Genomic DNA, 22,476 nt, shown 5'->3' on the forward strand with positions numbered 1-22,476 from the left:
AACAGACATTTTTCCAAAGACGTACAGATGGCCAACAGGCACATGAAAAGATGCTCAGCATCGCTCATCAGGGAAATGCAAATCCAAAGCACAATGAGATACCACCTCACACCTGTCACAATGGCTAGAGTCAAAAAGAAATAACAAGCGTTGGCAAGGATGTGGAGAGAAAGGAACTCTTGTGTACTGCTGGTGGGAATATAAATTGGCATAGCCACTGTGGAAATCAGTACAGAGCTCCCTAAAAAAAAAAAGTATGATCTGTTATCCCACTAGTAAGTATTTACCCAAAGAAAATGAAAACGCTAATTCAAAACGATATGTGCACCTCTGCATTGATTGCAACATTATTTACAATGACCAAGATTTGGAAGCAACCCAAGTATGCACTGATAGATGAATGGATAAGGAAGGTGTGTGTATATATATACCTGTACATATATATACATGCACGCGTACAGACCGTGGAATACTACTCAACCATAAAAAGGGATGAGATCTTGCCCTCTGCAACAACATGGATGGAGCTAGAGAGTATAACGCTAAGTGAAATAAGTCGGACAGAAAAAGACAAATACCATATGTTTTCCCTTATATTTGGATTCTCGAAAACCAAATGAACAAACAGGTGGACGAACTTATGGTTGCTAGAGGGGAAGATGTGGGGGGTATGGACAAAACGGGTGGAGGGGAGGTGGACGTACAGGCTCCCAGTTGTGGAATGAATATGCCACGGGAATCAAAGATACGGCCCAGGGAATATCGTCAGTGGTATATGCTGCGTTGGCTGGTGACCGACGGTGGCTACACTCGTGGTGAGCACAGCGTCAGGTATAGAGTTGTTGAACCACTGGATCGTGCGCCTGAAGCTAACGTCACATTGTGTGTCAACCAAACTCAAATTTAAAAAAAAAAAAGTCCTTTTCCACTTCTTTCTTGACCTAAGATATTCTTCTGTATTGTTTTCTAAAAGCATTAGGGTTTTGTGTTTCAAATTTAATTCATAACCCACTAGGAGCTTTTATATATATACAATATATGTATTATATATATATATATATATATATATTATATATATATATAAAATGTGACCCAGTTTCTTCTTCCCTTCTTCCTTCCTTCCTCCCTCCCCTATTTCCTCTCCCTGGGTACCTAGTTGTCCCAGTGCCATGTATTTAAATTTTAAAGACTGACTTTTCTTCACTATTCTGCAGTACAGTTCTGTCATAAATCAAGAATCCGTATATGCCCACGCCTGTCCGTGGGCTCTGTTCTCTGTGGCTTGGCCGTTTTCATTAATGAAGCTTCACAGTAAGTCTGCATTTCCAGAACAGTGAGTTACCCCACCCTGTTAAAGACCTTCTCCAAGAGGGTCTTGGTTTGTGTTGACCCCTTACGTTTCCTATGCATTTTAGGATCCGCTTGCCCAGTTCCACGAGTCCCTGATGGGATGTGGATTGGGGCAGCACGGAATCTCTAAGTCAGCTTCTTCATCTGGGGAATGTTATCTACAGACTCCTGGTGGCTCCCTCAGGCCCAGCGGGATCTGGTGGGAGCTTCCCTCCAGGCTGGGAGAGGTGAAGGGAGCTGCTCTCGCCACATCCTGGCAGGTGGCTCAGGCAAGAAAAAGAACACCATCAGTCTTTGCGGAGAAAGGATGGCATACACAGAAAACCAAAGGGATTTACAGATAACTTTATTAGAATTAATGGAGTTAATTAGAAGAGTTAAGCCAAGTAGCTAGATACAGAAGTAATCCCCCAAAACATTTTTTGTGTGTCACAGCAGCAGTTAGAAAAATTAAATCTTTTTAAAGATACCATTTACAGGGGCATCAGAACCTAACAGATACCAAAGAGTAAATCTAAAAAATGTGCAGCACATTGTAAGAGAAAATTATAAAACTTTATTGAAAGACATTTAGGGAAAACTTGAGTGAGCGGAGAAATATTCCATGTCCGTGGATTGGAAGTCTCATTATCGCACAGGCTTCCATTTTTCCCAAATTGATAAAGGGAATTTAAAGGGTCATTAATAGGGCATCTGGAGGGCTCAGTCGGTTGAACATCCGACTTCAGCTCAGGTCGTGACCTCGCGGTTCGTGAGTTCAAGCCCCGCGTCCGGCTGTGCCGACAGCTCAGAGCTTGGAGCCTGCTTCAGATTCTGTGTCTCCCTCTCTCTCTGCCCCTTCCCTATCTGTTCTCGCTCTCTCTCTCTTTTTCCATCTCTCTCTCTCTCTCTCTCTCTCTCAAAAATATTTACAAAAACATAAAGGGCCATGAATAATCAGCATGGAACAGAACAAGGTGAAAGAACTTAGTTTAACAGATACCGAGCCTTATTTTAAGGCTGTAGGAGCTAGGACTCGGGTGTTGGTGCTGGGAGAGGCGTCAGCGCAGCAGAACGTTCCGGGCCTGCAGACGGGATCGAGGACAGAGGGGCCGCAGGCAGCAGTGGGAAGGATGGGTCATTTCAGAAATGGCACATAAACTTCCTTTTTCAAAAACAAAAGAGTAATGCTGAACTTTTGTTTTCTAGTGGGGGGACCCTGCCATCTGCCTCACTTTGTCATATAAGAAATAGAGCTCAGTGGAATTTAGCCCACGTTAATGAAGAAGCACACATTTACTCCATAGTGTTAGTAACTGAATCCAACTTTATTCCCGCTCACCTTGTACTAAGAATAGATACATCGGAAGGACGAGATGACATCGTAGCTCAAGGTTTGGCTGTCTGCTTTTAGCGAGATTGCTTGTTTGTTCCCATTGTGAATGAGCTATCTCTTGTCTGTGGGCTCACAACTTCGTATTTTCTTAGACCCTCTTGGGACCTGTGCACCGTGCCTTTGAGAAGGCGCCGTGGGAGCTCACGGAGGTGCTGTGGTTACACTGTGGTCTCTCTCCTTGGAAATCAAGCCGCTTCAGCTGCTTAGCACACATTCCGTGAGTGACCACAAAGTAGTTGACCGCCCGTGAGCATGAACCTTTGCGGGGAGGGAATCTCTCGAGGTGGCATTCTCCAGGCTCATAGTTTTAGCAGTCTCTTTATTTTCTCTTTATTTCGTTCGAGTCATGGTTATTTGGAAAAAGCCATTTCCTATGTACCAGAGGGCCTGGTTCTCCTGTCTTTTTGCACCTGTTGTGCTGCAAGTTGGTTCTTTATTGTATCTTGAAGTGTTTTCTTTTCACCGCCAGCACTTGTCACGTAGAAGTGGGCTTGGCTGTGTAATCATTTTTCTGTCCGCCAACAGCTCGCACGATGCCTCCTCGCATATAGCTACAACTCAGTGATGCAGCCTCACCATATCCCACGATTCGTGGTTCAAGCGTGTCATGTCCCCACTCTGCCCCTTCTGAGGGGTGCACACTGAGGCACACAGAGGCTTGCAGCACCTGTGAAGTTGGCTGTGATACAATTAGTGGCTTAGGAGTGACTTTTTAAAGCCTGCCGTGGCTCCTTGCTGCCCGGCGGTGGTCTGCAGACCTGACCACACGTGCCGGCGGCCAAGCGGCCTGAGGCACACGCCCCCACCGTGTGTCCGTTTGCAGGTTACGTGTTGGCTCGGCTTACATGTTATTCTCTGCAGAAGAAGGAAGTGTGAATGCCTACAAGTTCTGTGGATACCACCTTGGGCACTCCTGGGGCTCGGCCCCACTTTGAAGGTCAGGATCGGGGCGACGAGCCCATTCCCTATGGCTCCTCTGGTGTCGTGGATACAGGAACGCTGCCCTCCCTCCTGGTGGGGACCGAGAGCGTTAATGGGGTGCCCTCACCCTACTCTGATGGTATAACCTTCCTCGAGCATCCCTGTCAGTTATAAATTACAGGCTTCCTTTCAGTAAGTCTGTTTTTAAAAGAACGACACAGTCATACCTCCGCCTTGTTTGCACTGTTTCCCACGCCACGGATTAGTGTCTTCCCAGCTCCTAGTGTGTCCCTACATTTTGCTTCTAGGTATCATTCAGGATTTACCTTGAAATAATTGGGAAGGGTCCCAAGTTTACAATAATAGACTTATGAGGACCCTGGCGGGGTGGGGGGGGGGGGGGGAGCGGGGGGGCTGCTGAAAGGTTTATACAGACCCAGGGTACCTTGTGTGTGGTTTTATCTGTGTAGAAGAATGTAATAGCTCCTAACTTAAGAAATAATAAACCAAAAACCATAAAATACCTAGGAATAAATATAAGCAAAGAGGTGAAAAATCTATACACTGAGAACTATAGAAAGTTTATGAAAGAAATTGAAAAAGACACAAAAAAATGGAAAAAGATTCCATGCTCCTGGATAGGAAGAACAGACATTGTTAAAATGTCGATACTACCCAAAGCACTCTACATATTCAATGCAATCCCTATCAAAATAACACGAGCATTCTTCACAGAGCTAGAACAAATAATCCTAAAATTTGTATGGAACCGGAAAAGACCCCGAATAGCCAAAGCAATCTTGAAAAAGAAAACCAAAGCAGGAGGCATGACAATCCCAGACTTCAAGCTATACTACAAAGCTGTCATCATCAAGACAGTATGGTACTGGCACAAGAACAGACACTCAGATCAATGGAACAGAATAGAGAACCAGAAATGGACCCACAGATGTATGGCCAACTAAACTTTGACAAAAGCAGGAATATCCAATGGAATAAAGACAGTCTCCTCAGCAAGTGGTGCTGGGAAAACTGGACAGCGACATGCAGAAAAATGAACCTGGACCACTTTCTTACACCAGACACAAAAATAAACTCGAAATGGATGAAAGACCTAAACGTAAGACAGGAAGCCATCAAAATCAACACTTCATCGACACATTCTGAAACACTTGTGTGGGTGTTATTAGTCTGTATGCAATTTAAAATTAAAGTGAGCCACTGTCCCTCATGGGCAAAATTCAAAGTCCTTTTTTTTTTTTTTATTCTGCTTCATGGAGGTAACGTAAGGTTTGGGTCAAGTCCAGCGTCATGGTTTATTACTTAAGAGTCGGGCGGCCTTGAATACTGAATACAGAAGTGTAAGGTACCCACAGTGCCAGGCCTGGTTAGTTTGGTAACATTCGGTTCACATTACGGGGATGATCAGAAGAGTAGAGTCAAGTACAGGTTCAAGTCTGTCACACCTCTTTTCCTTCTTTCAAGATTAGCAATGCTAATTTAGAAGTTTGGTTTGGGGGGATTTTTTTTTTTTTTTTACTTTTTAAACCATGAAATTGTAAAAGCCAAATGAGATTTTAGGAAATAGAGTTCACGAGATTAAATTTTTTTTAATATTTATTTATTTTTGAGATTGAGACAGAGCATGAGTGGGGGAGGGACAGAGAGAGGGAGACACAGAATCCGAAGCAGGCTCCAGGCTCCGAGCTCTCAGCACAGAGCCTGACGCGGGGCTCGAACTCAAGAACGGTGAGCTCATGACCTGAGCCTAAGTCAGACGCTCAACTGACTGAGCCACCCGGACGCCCCAAGAGTTCATGAGATGATCATCATGACAGACTCTTTTATAAACTATAAATGAAAATAGTACAGTAACAACTTAACTGTCTGGAACCCTGGAAGAATTGACATAAATGCCAGAAGGCTGAGATTTTACTGTCTTTTAGAAGAATTTTAGATAGAAAACTTTAAATCTGTTTTACTCTGCTCTTCCTCCTTAATCAGAATAAATTTGTTTTAGTGGTTTTGGTGATAACCTTGTCTTTATTCTGAATGTCAGTTCTTATTACTGTGTTAAAGGAGCGAATGATGCTTTCAGATGCTTTTGAGGTATGTGAGACCTAATGACACCACCCTGGAGGACCCCGGGCGTGCCCTTGCTTTGGGGTATATTATGCTGCCCTATCTGGATCTGCCACTTAATGGCGTGGTGGCCTGAGGCTGTTGAAGCTCTCGGTGTCTGGGTCCTCATGTGTCTCTTGGGGTAAACACAGCCTTCTTCGTTTTCTCCAGCGTCAAGAGCATGAGAATCCCAGATAGGTTCCAAATATACAAGCCGTGACTGCAAAATGAACTCATTGAGGTGATCCTAGCAGACCGGAGGATGAACCAAGCTGTAGAATTAATTGGGTGAGGATTGAAGTCAAGCAAGGAGGTAATTCAGAAAAGGAAACCTTTTCATTGGGAGAGGTTGGGCCCAAACACCGTAGCGGTCGTCACTCGTTGAAAATGATTCAACAGACAGACACCTACTACTCAGAATGTTTATGAATCAAATTCTGGTTCTGCAAGCCTCGTTACTGGGCGTTAGGGGTGCACAGAGAACTAGAAAACGTAGTCACCTGACCCGTGCGTTCGGAGAGCAGGTGGGGGGAAGCATGAGATACTAGGCAGGATAGCTGAGATGCGGGAAGCAATAGCCAGTGCGCAGCGCCCGGCTCGGAGCGCGGCCCGCGGCTGACCAGGTAGTGGCAGAGCCCTGAGCAGGAAGCGGGCAGCTGGTGGCAGGAACGAGGAGGAGCCGGGAGGACACTTGGGGCGAAGAGGGTGAGGGCGTGAGCACTGAGGCAGGAAAGCCCGAGGGTCCGGAGGTGCGCCCTGGGCGCAGGTGGGTGTGGGGTCTCAGCTCTGGGCCCAGGACCCCTTCACACTCCTAAACGTTATGTAGGACCCCCAACGAGCTTTTGTGTATGTGGCTTTAGCTACCGATATTGACCATGTTCCAAATGAAAGCAGAAAAGATAAAGTGTATATTTATTAATTCATATAAAAATAACAAAACCGTGTGCTCGCTTTGGCAGCACGTATCCTAAAATTAAAAATAATAAACCTCGGGGCGCCAGAGTGGCTCAGTCGGTGAAGCGTCTAAGTTTGGCTCAGGTCACGATCTCGAGATCCTGGAGTTCGACCCGGCGTCGGGCTCTGTGCTGACAGCCCAGAGCCTGGAGCCTGCTTCCGATTTTGTGTCTCCCTCTCTGTCTGCCCCTCCTCTGCTCGTGCTCTGTGTCTCTCTATCTCTCAAAAATAAGTAAACATTAAAAAAATAATAATACAATAAGCCTAGCGCATGTTAACAGAAATAACGTCTTTATGAGCAAAGCCATATTTTATGAAAGAAAAACAAATTAAGTGAGAGAGTGGCATTGTTTTCTCTCTGTGCACATCTCCCTCCTGCCTGGCTTACTAGGAGATCGCCGGATTCTCCTGTCTGCTTCTGCATTCAGTGTGTCGCCGTGTGTCTTAGTTGAAATGTATGAAGACACATGTTTGGGGAAGCTGGGGACAAGTTCCTTAATATCCTTTGCACGTAGTTCCAGAATTTTCTTTGATATTACACCAAGACCTAAACAGGCAGTTTCTTGAAGGAATCTGTGATGGGGAATCTGAAACCATATAATGAGCCGAGCATACATTTTATTCCATTAAAATCCAGTGGAAGGACTTGCACTTTGAGTGCCCTGGAAGGACCTTGTAATGCCATTTATCGATCACTTTGAAGATACTGGTTCACTGAGTTTTGCAAACCTTCTGAGACACTTTGCAAATGTCGGACACATTTCAGTATGTATATCGAGAAATCTCACTCATTAGCGTCACCCCCAAAGCTCATCTTCACCCCAGGGAAGCCGTCAAGCTCACGCTGGCAGATAGCTTTCCAGACGTTCCAGAATCCTGGAAAATCGTCCAGAGCTCTGCCACTTCCCAGCCCTAAGGTGGCCCTCCAGACGGGTCTCTTCCCCCTGTTGTGTCACTGTACAGATAACCTGAAAAAACACGTGTCCGTACGGAGAAAGCTTGTAGGATGGTCCCTGCCCAGGCAGGCACCCACTGTGTAAAGGCGAGTGCTACGACTTAGGACTTTGCACTGTTTCTGTGCTGCCGTCACCACGAAGATCACCAGGCGTCATGTCTGGTGTGAGTTGCCCAGAGCCCAGAGTAAGGGACGAAAGGTGTTTTGTGGAGCGGTGACTCCGTGTGTTTGCAGCTGCTCGTTCTGACAAGCCTCAAACTGATGGCACTGGCCCCGTGTTTGCAGGAAGCCAGGGGACACCCGTGTGCCCTCCCCCCGTCACCCTCTTCACCTCGCCCTGCCTGCGTCCGCGGGTGTCGCTGGCGTGGGCGTCCATGCCCCTCGCCCCAGACTGGGGCCTGCGGTCCGGCTCTCGTTCCGTGGCGCAGCACGGTGCCAGCGTGTGGTGACAGCCAGCAGTCAGGCGGTCGTTGCCGAATGAGGGAACGCATCCAGAGGGCGTATTCTGAACAGTAACCTCGACGTGGTTTCGGAGAGTAAACGGTATAGAAACGTTCTCATAAGCACATGAGCTGAGCCGTTGACGGGCTGTCGTTTTTCTGTTTGGGGAATGTCTGACCTCTCTTCACCCCCACCCCGTCCCTTCCCTCGAGTCTCTATTAATTCAAAATAAAAATAGTAGAAGGCTTAGAAGCGTTTCACAGTGACTGTGGGTTAAGCATCTTTGCGATCAATATACTTTGCTTTCTGCTTTTCAGATGTTCCTCCTGCTGATCAAGAGAAGCTTTTTATCCAGAAGTTGCGTCAGTGTTGTGTCCTCTTTGACTTTGTTTCCGATCCACTGAGTGACCTAAAGTGGAAGGAAGTAAAACGAGCTGCTTTAAGTGAAATGGTAGAATATATCACCCATAACCGGAATGTGATCACAGAGCCTATTTACCCGGAAGTAGTCCATATGGTAAGTGGTTACAGTCTGACCAGCGCGTCCCGACCCTGAGTGACACACAGGGCTCTGGTGTCCTTAGCACAAGCCGAGACGTTTGAGCCTAACACACTCCCCACAAAGAAGTCCTCTTGTTGCGAAATTTGTACTTGAAGAATGGAAGTCTTCGTAATGTGTCCTGTGTTGTAACGATAACAGTTGAGGGAACTGGGTACCTTCCAGGGCCAGTCGAAGTGTCCTGTGTGTTAACTCCCACGAGTACCCTATGGGCCACATACATTAGAGCCCTCATTTGAGCGTACTATCTTACCCTCTTTGATGTAATAGTGCTCACTATAATTTAGAAGTAAACATGTTGTCCATACTTGTGCAGGAAAACTTTAATGATGGGGCAGAGTTAAAACAGTGATGGGACCGGGGCGCCTGGGTGGCTCAGTCGTTTGAGCGTCCAGCTTCGGCTCAGATCATGATCTCACGGTTCGTGGGTTTGAGCCCCATGTTGGGCTCCGTGCTGACCGCTCGGAGCCTGGAGCCTGCTTCGGATTCTGTGTCCCTCTCTCGCTCTGCCCCTCCCCGACTCGTGCTCTGTCTCTCTCTCTCTCTCTCTGTCAAGAATAAATAAACATTAAAAAAAAAAAATAGTGATGGGACCGAGCTGGTGTCGGGACAGTCTGCCCTGAGTGGCCGAGATGGCCTCTGTGGTCCTGCGGTTAGTTCATTGTTGGCTTCATTCAGGCCCAAATCTCCGTTCTCTGGTCACCTGCTTCACAGCCTGTTTCTAGGCCCTTTGCAGGATCCCGTTTCAAACTTGTGTTGTTTGACACTGAACTTGTTTTCTGTTGAGTGTTTTTTTGAATTGTTGGTGTCTCATCCACCTCTGAAATTAGTACTCCCTGGTTCTAAGGGAGTCCTTGTTGCTTAATATAAAATGTTATATCCTGATTTTCACTGAACTCCTCCTTAAGTTATTGATTTTTTCCCCCAAAGCTACATGTTTCAGAAGTGACTAATCTTAGGACCTAAACTATGTTTATTTCTCACTTTAGTGTGTTTACTTTGGAAAAGATATTTGAAAGCAATGTTCATTTTTGTGCTCTTCATAACCTGTTGTGTCAGAAGTCGCTATCAACTTATTTTAACTTGTTGTTGTTAACTCTTTTAAAGTTGAGAATTTACCAATGTGTGGTCAGCCCGAGGCTGTGGGGTTCCTTCCCCATCACTCATGATGAGTGCCCTGACCTTTTCCTGTTCAGACTAAAGAAAATGGGAGTGTCGTTTTTTCTCTCCTTACTTTCAAGCCTCATTTACTTTGGAAGGCCTCCCAAAATGCCAAAATCTCAAAGAAACAACCTAACATTTTCCCTAACACCTTCGTAATTTTGTCATTCACTTTATAATCCTCCTGGAACTTTGTTTTTTTATAGTGCAGGAGAGGGATATAACTTTATTTTCTTATAAAATGATAGAAAAATCATTTGCCTGTACATCATGTGTTGAATATTCCCTTTTCTCCATTGATTTTAAATGCTTCTTTATTGCATATCAAATTTATTTTATCTTTAAATTAAATTCGGGGTGCCTGGGTGGCTCGGTCAGTTAAGCACCTGACCTTGGCTCAGGTCATGATCTCGCGGTTCATGACTTCGAGCCCCGCATCGGGCTCTCTGTTGTCAGTGCAGAGCCTGCTTCGGGTCCTCTGTCTCCCTCTGTCTCTGCCCCTCCCCTGCTTGTACGCACGCACATGCTCTCTCTCGCTCACTCACTCACTCAATAATGAATAAACATTTTTAAATTATTTTTAAAAATAATAAATCCATTTGTTAATACATATTAAATTTATAAGCACATCAATTTGTTACATATTAAATCACATGGAAGGTTTTTCCATTTTTTTTTTTAATGTTTGTTTATTTTGAGAGAGAGTGGGAGCATGGGAGGGACAGAGAGAGAAGGAGAGAGATCCCAAGCAGGCTCCACACTGTCAGCACAGAGCCCGACCCGGGGCTCATTCTCAAGAACCATTCTCAAGAACCTGAGCTGAGATCAAGAGTCAGACACAAATTACTGAGCCCCCCCCCCCCCCGCCCGCCAGGCACCCCAGGTTTTTCCATTTTTAAGGAGGGAGGAGGAAGAATGCAGAACATGAGGCTTAGGTCAGCCTGGTTTGGGTCAGATGCCTGGCCCTGAACCGGGTCCCCTCCGCTGTTCAAATGAGGCTCCCTTGTGTTTACAGTGCACGTTACCTGGACGCCTGGGGGGCCCCGTTGGCTAAGCTCAGGTTATGATCCCATGGTTCATGGTGGGATCGAGTCCCTCGTTGGGCTCCACGCTGTTAGTGCAGAGCCTGCTTGGGATTCTCTCTCCCTTTCCTTCTGCCCCTTCCCTATTCCTGCTTGCGCTCGCTCTCTCTCTCTCTCTCTCTCTTTCTCAAAATAAATAAGGAAACGTTAAAAAATAAAAAGAAGTGCACATTACCACAACTGCTCAGGACGCTTAAAGCCCCGGAACTTTTGTTTAGATTAAATTATCGTTACTTCTCTCCCTGTTGATAATTGTGTCCTGACTGGGTTCTCTTCCCGCTCTCTTCACTTTGTCCCCCACCCCAAAAGTCGGGTCGGTCTTTGGAGTGTTGGACAGTCGACCCCCTAAAGTACTTGCAGATACTTACTGAGCATCCATTGTGGGCCAGGAACTTTTTTAGGTGAGGAAATAGACCGGTGAACAGTATTTCTGCCTTCTCAAAGCCTCCCTCTTCGTGGGACAGGCAGAAGGAAGAAAGCATGTAGCGAGGATGGTGGTTGATGGTGGTTTCTTGCCCTCTCAGAAGTGGAGACCGAGTGCCAAACTCACGCGGTCAACAGAAGGCCTCCACCCCCAGCAGTGCCTAGACCCAGCAGAGCAGGTGGAAGAAATGTGGGTCCCTTCCCGGTTCCCCCGGATGCCACGTGCTTTGCTGACCCCTGAAGCAGCACTTAGCCAGCCCCCTTGAGTATTGCCTGGTGTGTGTGTGCTCACAGTACTTTTAAAGATGTGAATTTCCACTTACTTTGAAGAATCCAAAGCTCTGTAGATGCTATACTCCTTATGCTACTGCTTTTTTTTTTAATGCTCATTTATTTATTTTGAGAGAGCACACTTGAGCAGGGGAGGGGCAGAGGGAGAAGGAGAGGGAGAGAGAGAATCTCAAGCAGACTGCATGTTCAGCGTGGAGCCCAGCGTAGGGCTTAATGCCACGACCCTGAACCCCTGACCTGAGCTGATACGAAGAGTCGGGTGCTCAACCAACTGAGCCACGCAGGCGGCCCCTTATGCTACTTCTTTTAAATGCGGTGCCTGTTAGGGACGCCCGGGGGGCTCAGTCGGTTGGGCGTCCAACTTCAGCTCAGGTCATGATCTCACAGTGTGAGTTCAAGCCCCACATTGGGCTCCTCGAAGACAGTGTGGAGCCTGCTTTAGATTCTCTCCCCCTCTCTCTCTCTCTCTCTGTCTGCCCCTCCCCCACTCACACGCACGCACTCTTTCTCTCTCTCAAAATAGATGAATAAACTTTAAAAATATGTATTTGCCCGTTAGATTGGACTGCTATATAGTTTCTGAACAGATGCATTGAGAAGTCATTCATATACGTGCAGTTCACTCATTTAAAATATACAATCCTGGGGCACCAGGGTGGCTCAGTCAGTTAAGCACCCAACTTTAGCTCAGGTCATGATCTCACTGCTCCCGAGTTTGAGCCCCGCGTCGGACTTTGTGCTTGACAGCTCGGAGCCTGGATGGAGCCTGCTTCAGGTTCTGTCCCTGTCACTCTGCCCCTCCCCTGCTCTCTCTCTCAAATATAAAAGAAAATATAAAAATAAATACATACATACATACTTAATAAAATATACAATCCATGGTTTTTAATATATTCACAGTACTGTGCAGCCTTTGTCACATCTAATTGTTTATAACATTTTCATCCCTCTAAAAATAAACCCCAAGCCCATTAATAGTCACTGCCAGTCCTCCCTGACCTATCACCCCCAACCTCTGGCAGCCCTCTATTGCCTTTCTGTCTCTCGAGAGTTGCCTACCCTGGGCATTTCCTGCCAACGGGGATTATATGATGCGTGGCCTTCCTTCACTGGCATAATGGCTTCGAGGTTCATCCGTGTGGTAGCCTGCATCACTTATTATTTGTGTTGCCAAATAATATTTCATGCTATGGACACGTACCACATTTTTATTTATCCATTCATCCGTGGTTGGGCATTTGGGTTGTTTTCTGCTACTTGGCGGTTACGAGCGACGCTGCCGTGAACACTCCCGTACGAGCTGCGGTGTGCGTGTGTGTGCTCATTTCCCTGGAGTATTCACCTGGGAGCGGAGCTGCTGGGTCCCATGTTAACTGGGTGTTTAACATTTGGAAGACCCGCCAGACTGTCTTCCAAAGCATCTGCCCCCGGATGCACCCCCACCAGCAGGGCACGAGGGCTCCGGCCCCCCCGTGTTGCCCACACTTGCTACTGTCTGTCTGCTGGATGCTAGTCATCGGGGTGGGGGTGTGGTGGGATCTCGCTGTGGCTTCGATTTGCATTTCCCCAGTGAGCATCTTTTCATGTGTGCTGTCTGCTTTTATACATCATGGACTTCAGTCCTAGCGTGAAACAGAGTGTTACGGGTCATCCAGCCCGTTTGTTTTCAGATTGAAAAAACTCCTGAGAATGAGGGTGAAAGGGAACCGGGCCCACAGGGGGGCTCCTGGCATCTAGAGTCTCAGACCTAAAGCTCATTATCTCTTCATTTCAGTCTTATTTTAAATCTAACCAGCCATCTGCTTGTTTGTTCTTTCGATTAAATTCTCTCGTTAATCTGTTTTTCAGGCATTGGCATTTTGTTCTTATAGTCGGTACACTGATAGAAAAACCACCGTTTTCACAGACACCCATTTTTACTTTAAGTGACTCAGAGACAAACTGGTGATTCGAATGAACATTAGCAAGCATTTCTCAAAAAATAAACAGAATGAGAATGTCGCTTAAAGGAAAATAAGTGAGAGTGTTTGTTGTCAATGCAAAGTTTGAGCTTTGGGGCAAAAGTTTGAATTTTGAAAAATTTGTCTCCACTCAGTGCGAGCATCAGCCACCCGGGGCCCCGGGCTCTCCTGCTTAGATCAGCGACGCCGTGAACAGATGGGATTTTTAGTACATGTGGCGAAACGAGTCCCCACTGGAAGATCTACATGACCCGCTGAACCAGTATTTTCCCCATGACCGATAAATGATGTTCCGTAATCGTTGGTGGGCCAGAGAGCCATTCAACGTGCAAGAGGCGCCCTTGGGTTTTAATGTAGAGACCACCTCACCGCTAAGAGAAACTACCATTTGTCAATTGGGTGTAGCTTCAAAGAAGTCCACGGTTCGGGGCGCCTGGGTGGCGCAGTCGGTTAAGCGTCCGACTTCAGCCAGGTCACGATCTCGCGGTCTGTGAGTTCGAGCCCCGCGTCAGGCTCTGGGCTGATGGCTCAGAGCCTGGAGCCTGTTTCCGATTCTGTGTCTCCCTCTCTCTCTGCCCCTCCCCCGTTCATGCTCTGTCTCTCTCTGTCCCAAAAATAAATAAAAAACGTTGAAAAAAAAAATTTAAAAAAAGAAGTCCACGGTTCTCTGAAAAGGACCTATTAATTATTCCTCCCTTTTCCAGCTGTACCACGTAAGAGACATTTACTTCCTGTATTTCAACCAAACCAACATTCAGAGCATAGAAGCAGACATGAGAACCCAGCCGTTTTCTATTAAGCCGGACAGTAAAGAGAGTAGCAAAAATGTAAAAAAATGCCACTCTTCTCGCTGCATTTGTGTTTGTTTTGCAAAATACAGTTTGACCCCCGAACAACACAGGTTTGAACTGGGAAGGTCCAGTTATACCCAGATTTTTTTTTTAATATAAATACAGTACAGTACCATAAGTGTATTTTCTCTTCCTTATGATTTTTTTTAGCATTTTCTTTTCTCTAGCTCACTGTATTGTAAGAATATATATGCTACGTATAAAACACAAAATGTGTGTTAATTGATGTTTATGTCATCAGTAGGGCTTCCAGTCAACAGTAAGCAATGAGTAGTTAAGTTCTGGGGGGAGTTGGAAGTTATACGCAGATTTTCGACTGCGCAGTGGATTGATCCCTCTAGCCCCTGCATTGTTCAAGGGTCACCTGTATTTTCTGTAACATGAGATTTAATGAAATAACTAACATTGTTATGGAAAATTATTTAAATATTCAAATAGCTTTTGTATTGACACGGTGGGCTTATTTTTTTTTCCTTTTTTTAAGTTTATTTATTTTGAGAGAAACAGAGACAGCTTGAGTGAGGGAGGGGCAAAGAGGGAGGGAGATAGAGAATCGCACGCAGGTTCCATACTGTCAGCATGGAGCCCGATGAAGGGTTTGAACCCACGAACCATGAGATCATGAGCCGAAACCAAGAGGCAGACGCTTAACCAACTGAGCCATCCACACACCCCTGGGCTTAGTATTTTTTAATGGATTCATGTTTTTTTTTAATTTTTCTGGTTTAATTTCTAACGCAGTTGACATCAGAAATGACTCATAAGCCAAAGCTCTTTGGGGTCCTCGGTAACGTTTAGGAATTTAAGGGGGTCTGAAAACCAGAGGGTGAGAACCACTCTTCCAGAAGCACACTGCTCCAAGGCAGCAGCAGCAGCACCACCTGGGTGCTTGTTAGAGATGTCGCTTCTGGGCCACCTGAGTGGCTCTGACTTCGGCTCAGGTCATGATCTCATGGTTCATGAGTTTGAGGCCCACGTGGGGCTCTGTGCTGTCAGCACAGAGACCACTTCAAATCCTCTTTCTCTCTCTCTCTCTCTCTCCCCCCCCCACCCCTCCCCCACTTGTTCTCTGTCTCTCTCAAATTTTTTTAAAAAATTTTTGACGTTCATTTTTTGAGAGACAGAGCTTGAGTGGGGGAGGGACAGAGAGAGAGGGAGACATAGAATCCAAAGCAGGCTCCAGGCTCTGAGCTGTCAGCACAGAGCCCGACGTGGGGCTCGAACTCAGACTGCAAGATCGTGACCTGAGCCGAAGTCGGACGCTTAACTGATGGAGCCACCCAGGCGCCCAAGATCCTTTTTTTTTTAATTAATTTATTTATTTAGAGAAAGAGAGAGACAGATCACAAGAGGGGGGTGGGCAGAGAGAGGAGACCCAGAATCTGAAGCAGGCTCCAGGCTCTGAGCCATCAGCACAGAGCCCAGTGCAGGGCTTGAACTCACAAACCATGAAATCGTGACCTGAGCCGAAGTCAGCGCTTAACTGACGGAGCCACCCAGGCATCCCAAAATAAATAAACTTAAAACAACAGTAAGAAACTTTGTATACGTGGTGTGATGGTGATGCTCTTCTTACCAGGACATTGGCTAGGTTTCCAGGGAAAATGAGCCCATCACGTCATTGTCCTCTCTACTGCTTGTAAATGACCAGATGGTGCTTTACAAGTCATTTCTTTGATGCTTAGGGTTCAAGTCAGCATTTTCCATTAAGGGCAAAGCAATTCTTCTTGGGTCCCTATGAGGGGTTTACTGCCCACAGACCCGGGGTGATTGTCCTGTACTCACATGAGAGTTGACGTTCTTCTCTATTTTCACATCTGATACTTACAGTGTGTTCTGGAAAGTACTACGTGTTGTGAGGGTGAAGATGCTTTGGAAATGGGAGAGGAATGCACGTTTTGGTTAAAGAAGATAGTATATTAAGCAGGAAAGCTTCAAATAGTCTACAGATTTCTTTGAAGTGAGGATTTAAATCATGCATTCCCCTTTCGGCTTCGTTGTTTTTGTTTAGCCGGTCACAGGAGCATGGGTTAGGGAAGCAAACATCAGCAGGGAACTTTAAACATATTAAAACGTGTGGTGCTTTCTGAAATCCAGAGGGGGACTTTTGTACTTTCAGTGTCAGTAATATCAATATCTGCTTTGAGATTTGTTCTTACTCTTTTTGGAGAATCCTCCTTGGCTTAATGTTTTCAAACCATCAAAGAAATGCACGTTTGTTTTCTAATCGAAATACGTACCAGTTAATATTTCCTCTTACTCCACACCTCCCCAGTTCTACCCATACCCATACCCATTTCTAGCCAACCGGTGTATATTTATTATTTCTTCAGAAGGCTTCTGAGAACTCTGGGGGATGACAGATGTGTTTATTATCCTGATTGCATGATGGTTTCCCAGATGTATGCATATGATAAACATGTCAGATTATAGGGGCACCTGGGTGGTTCAGTCAGTTAAGTGTCCAACTTCACCTCAGGTCTTGATCTCACGGTTCGTGGGTTCAAGCCCCGCATCAGGCTCTTGGCTGTCAGCGTGGAGCTCGCTTCAGATTCTCTGCTCCCCCCCACCCCACCCCCAAAAATAAAAACATTTTTTAAAATATCAGATTGTACACTTTAAACACATACCATTAATTGTATCTCAATTATACCTCAGTAAAGCTGGGCGTTTTTAAAGCTCCTAAGTGGAAGAGTATTTCTTTTGATCTAGGGGCACAGTGGAGAAACTCCTGAGACGCTAAGGACGTTGTGAACCGAGGTTTAGGAACTTACGGGCAAGAAGTATCCTTTCATAGCATGTTTTAAAATTAATTCTTAATTTACATACAGCAAAGTTCAGTCTTTTTAGTGAACAGACACATGCATATAACCATGTAATCACCACCACGGTCAAAATCGAGAGCAGTTTCATTACCCTCCCAAAAAATTATTTTGCTACTCCATTGTATTGTCAAGACTTCTCCTCCCCTGTTGTCCCTAGCCACCACTGATCAGTCCGCAGCTCTCCCCTGTCGTCTTTTCCAGAATGTCACGTAGGTGGGCTCATACGGTCTGTAGCCTTTTGAATCCAGCTTCCTTCATTCTGCCTAATGTGTTCGAGGTCCACCCCAGCGGTTTGTTCCCGTGAGCTGCTCAGTGGTATCTCACTACATAGACGTACCACAGTTTATCCATTCCCCAGTTGAGGGGCATGTGGGGCAATAGAAATGCTGTAATATTCATGTGCAAGTTTTGGACATAGGTTTTCACTTAACTCGGGTAAACAGGCAGGACTCCTGGGTCATGTCACACGTTTAACTTCCTAAATCACTTTCCGTGCCAGCAGGGTGTAAGGATTGAGGTTGCTCTGAGTCCTTGTCAACACTGGGGTCCTCAGTCCTTTTACCTCATTTTGGCTTTTTTTTTTTTTTTTTTTTTTTTTTAATTTTCAAGTAATCTCTCCACCCCACGTGGGGCTTGAACCCACAATGCTGAGATCAAGAGTCACCTGTTTGACTGACTGAGCCAGCCAGGTGCCCCTCTCATTTTGGCTTTGATTTGCATTTACCTAGTGACTAATGATGCTGAACATTTTTTCCTGGGCTTGTTCATCATTTGTAGATCTTCCTTGGTGAAGTGTCTATTCAGATCATTTGCCCATGTTTTAATTGGGTTGTTTGTTTTCTTATTATTGAGCTGGAGGCTTCTTTACATATTCTACATACAAACCTTTGCCAGTCTACCTTCTTTCAGTCTATGGCTTATGTTTTTATTTTAACCCAGTGTCTTTTACAGAGTTTTAATTTAGATGAAGTCTGACTTATGATTTGTTTCTTTTAGTATCATATCTGAGAAGTCTCTGCCTAACCCAAGCTCACAAAGATATTTCTCTTAAAATGTTTATGGTTTTATAGGGTTTTTTTAATGTTTGTTTACTTTCGGAGGGGAGGGGTAGAGAGAAGGAGAGAGAGAATCCCAAGCAGGCTCCGGGCTGTCAGCGTGTGAGATCATGACCTGAGCCGAAATCAAGAGTCGGATGCTTAACCGACCGAGCCACCCAGGCACCCCTGTGGTTTCATAGCTGTATATTTTATATTTAGGTCTGTGATTCATTTTGGCTGAGGTTCATTTTGTAGCATATGGCTGTCCAACTATTCCACTTACTGAAAGGACTAACCATTCTTGGAAATGGTTACTTTCTTTTGCACCCTTGTCATAAGTCAGCTGACCATATTTGTGAGTCTGTTTCTGGACTCTGTTCTGTTCCATTGATTAGGGATCTTCTCGCCAATACCACACTGTCTTCATTACCGTCATGTCACTTCCTAGTAAATTTTGACATCAGGTAGTGTGAATGCTTCGATCCTGTTTTTCTTTCTCAAAGCTGTTTGCCTATCTAGTTATTTTACTTTTCCATATAAATTTTAGAATCAGTTTGGTTTTATCTACAAACTATCCTTCAGGGGTTTCGATTGGAATCGCACTACTCTGTAGATTCGGGGAGAGCTGATACCTTACCCATAGTCCGTGAACACAGTACGTCTCCATTTTGGCATTGTTTTGTGGCTTTCAGCATACAGATCCTACATGTGTTTTTTTAGGCTCATAAATATTTCATCTTTTGGTGCTGTTGTAATCAGGACTGTTTATTTTCTGATTGCTTATTGTCTTTTTCTTACAGTTCTGTCAAGTTTTATATCGTGTCATTCAGTGCATAGATACTAGCATTACTTATTAGTTGACTCCTTTATCATTATGGAATGATCCTCTTTATCCCTGGTCATCTTAATTGCTCCGAAAACCACTTTGATGTTAATATAGCCGCTTCTGCTCTCTCTCTCGACTCATGTGAACCTGGAATGTCTTTTTCCTTACTTTTACTTGTGACCAATTTGTGTTTTTATATTTAAAGCAGGCTTGTTGCTGGCAGTAAGGAGTGGAGGGTTACTTTATTTAGTCAGAGGTCTGCGCCTTTTGATTGATGAGGGTATGCAAGCGACTTGCTTTCAGTGTATTGATGTTGTTGGGTTTCAGTCTCCTGCGGAATGTGCACATTCCTGGGGTAACACCTGGACCCTACCACGAGAGCAGGCTTGAGCTAACCTCCCAAATGAGGAAATGCACAGGTTTTCTCTTAAGATTGCCACTAGGATTTTTATCATTCACCTAACCTTATTTGAGCTCATCAAAAATCCAGTTAGAATTATGTTTAAGATTGCATTCAGTGTGCAGGTTGCCTTGTGGAGAAGTTACCTTTGTAGTAGGACGTCACCCCTCACCAGGGAAGGGAAGATTCCTTCATTTGTTTGCATATTCTTCTGTGCCTTTTATTAGGGTTTATGCTCTCTCCACTGGGGCCTTGTGACTGGGCAGTGAGTTCCTAGTGACCAAGGGGTCACTTCCGGGACTGTGTTCCTGGGCTCCTCTTGTTAATTACATTCCCTAGTTATGTCACTGTTAGTGGAGAAGGTGTTCGTGTTAGTTTCCCATTTGTATTTTTGGTTTTTGTATCATACCCAGCTGCAGTGGTCTATTCTGTTGCCTGTTGGCTTTTTCAGATTTGATGTAACATTTCCAAACACAATGTTCCATTTTTGAAAAACGCTGGGGCGCCTGGGTGGCTCAGTCGGTTGGGCGGCTGACTTCGGCTCAGGTCATGATCTCTTGGTTTGTGAGTTCGAGCCCCGCATCAGACTCCGTGCTGACAGCTTGGAGCCTGGAGCCTGCTTCGAATTCTGTGACTCCTCTCTCTCTCTGCCCCTTCCCCATTTGCGCTCTGTCTCTGTCTTTCAAAAATGAATAAATGTTAAAAAAAAAAAAAAAAAGTGCTGACAGCTGCCTGGGTGGCTCAGTCAGTTGAACATCCAAGTTTGGCTCAGGTCATGATCTCACAGTTTATGGGTTCGAGCCCCACGTCGGGCTCCATGCTGACAGCTCGGAGCCTGGAGCCTCTTCAGATTCTGTGTCTCCCTCTCTGCCCTTCCCCTGTTTGTTCTCCCACCCTTCCTCCCTCTCTCTCTCTCTATCTTTCTCTCTCTCTCTCAGGAAATAAAATAAACATTGGGGAAAAAACTTCCCGCTTTTCCCCTCACCCCACCAGCCCCAGAATGCATCTGTTTCTGTTGTGGGAGGAAGAGCATCCAGACAAATGGAGATTTGGCCTTTGGTGGACTCAACCTTTATAAATCCCGTTCACGTGAATAGAACAATAAACAACTTAGTGGAACAGCCTTTGTGGTCGAGAAGGAAGGACTGAATAATCAACCTTTCTTTCCTCATTGTCTCTGAAATCAGACTCTCGGTGCTGTTCGTAGGAGTGTCCCTTCCTGTTGTCAGCCTTAGTATGTTCTGCTGTACCCCAGTTACGTCAGGGCGTGAACATTCTATTAGTTCACCCCTTGGTCGTGAGTACTACAGATCCAGAAAGGCGTCAGGATGCTGCGGAATCTCAGCAGTTTCCCATAAGGTTACTTCCCAAGCCAGTTCGGTTTGCATCTAATTCCATAAATGCAGCCCTCTGGAGGGGAGCACCCACAGGGGTGATTTTAAACACCGAAAGCGGGAGTGTCGAGAGAGCAGGTGCTTCCTCGTATTACAGGGTCAGTCCCACCCCGCCCGGTGTGCGTCCACGTGCGCGGAAACCGCACATGCGCGTTACTGTCCCATTTCACACGGGCCCGGTGCCGAGAGCAGATTCACTCACTTTCAACACGTGAGAAAACCGAGGCGTGGGCAGGTTTTTCCACGTGCAGGGCCTGCTTCTGAGTCAGAAGGCAGCCTTGCCAGCCTGTCTGCGTAGTCTGATCCTGGCTGGGTCCGCACCTCGGGGCGCACACTCACTCGGTGCGTGAGAATGCATCTGGTCCACATCTTCCCGTGGGTTTTTGTGGCACGAGGACGATGAAGACCGCCTCGCGTGGTGCTCAGACCGAACCCCGTCCAGACACGCAGACGTCAGCACACGGCGCTCCGCTCCCTTGACCCTGAAGCTTTTGTGCAAAGAAGTTTTGAAACCCAAGAATAATGTGAGGTGGCCTGCCGCTTGCCTTCTGCTCTTTTCCAGATGTTCGTTTTAGTACATTTAGCCTTTTCTAGAGACGAGCATTGAATTAATGGAGCGTCATGTGGTAGGAAAGGTGAGTAGAAGTTACGGCGTGAGATTTTTTTGTCTCGCGAAAGAAAGAACTTACGCCAATTAGAGTTGGCCGCTAATAAAACTTCCCGGATTGGGGATGCTTGTCCTTCAGGGATACTGAAATGAGGACTTCTGCGTTAAAAGCAAGTTGGTCCAGCAGCCCCGCAGACTCCTGACTCCACGTCTGGGATTTGGTGACACGGTGCACCTGGCTTCACCCGGGAACGCAGTCCATAGCTTCACTTCCGGTAGAACAGAGCCAGTTGACTAAGAATCATAACTGGCCAGGTGTGTCCGTCGGAGGTCGATCAGAGAAACTACCAGTAGGATAGAGAACCCGAGAGACGGATTTCCAGGACCTCCCTCGGGCAGGAGCTGATGCTGCCCCCCAGGGGGTTTCTTCTTCCCCAGGAAAAGCCAAAACTCCGCTCCTCAGACTTGTCGGCCGAGTGGATGAGGCCCCCCGCGTCCTCGAGGGTGATCTGTGCTCAGTCTGAGACTGTAGATGTTGGCCGCAGATACCTTCCCAGTGATGCCCAGATTAGTGTTCGATGATGGGGGGAGTGGGGGGGCTCCCACTCTGGCTGTGGTCCGTCAGGCCCTGCTCTCCTGGCCCTGGTTAGTCTCTCTGGGGGCTGGCCGCTGAGGAACGTGAGGGGGGCCTGGCTGGGCCCGAGCGGCTCCCCTGTACCCGCATGGCAGTCCCGTCCCGGGTGGGACTCAGGCTTCTCTGGCGAGTCTCCAAGGGAGGCAGGCACATCGCGTGTCCCCCGACTTCTTGGCCGCCCGGGGACACCACGTGGGCTCTGCCCTCCTGTGCTCAGCCCGCGGCTCTCCCCCACCTGGCTCTCTTCAAGCGTCCCCAGTCTCTGGGTGACTGTGGGAGCCCCCAGCCATTTGGCTTTGAGGGAGAGC

The 22,476-nt window shown here is 46.4% G+C and overlaps 1 protein-coding gene across 8 annotated transcripts in view; it reads left to right on the forward strand.

Moving 5' to 3' along the window:
- Positions 1–22,476, forward strand: part of PPP2R5C (protein phosphatase 2 regulatory subunit B'gamma) — a 127,233-nt gene that overhangs the window by 70,797 nt on the left and 33,960 nt on the right. For all 8 annotated transcript variants that reach the window (XM_042990563.1, XM_042990567.1, XM_042990569.1 and 5 more), the window contains one exon: positions 8,435–8,634. In XM_042990563.1, coding sequence (XP_042846497.1) covers positions 8,435–8,634 — 200 coding nt within the window. The remainder of the gene's footprint in view (positions 1–8,434; positions 8,635–22,476) is intronic.

This window comes from Panthera tigris, chromosome B3 (genome assembly GCF_018350195.1).
Source record: "Panthera tigris isolate Pti1 chromosome B3, P.tigris_Pti1_mat1.1, whole genome shotgun sequence".
Lineage (NCBI taxonomy): Eukaryota > Metazoa > Chordata > Mammalia > Carnivora > Felidae > Panthera > Panthera tigris.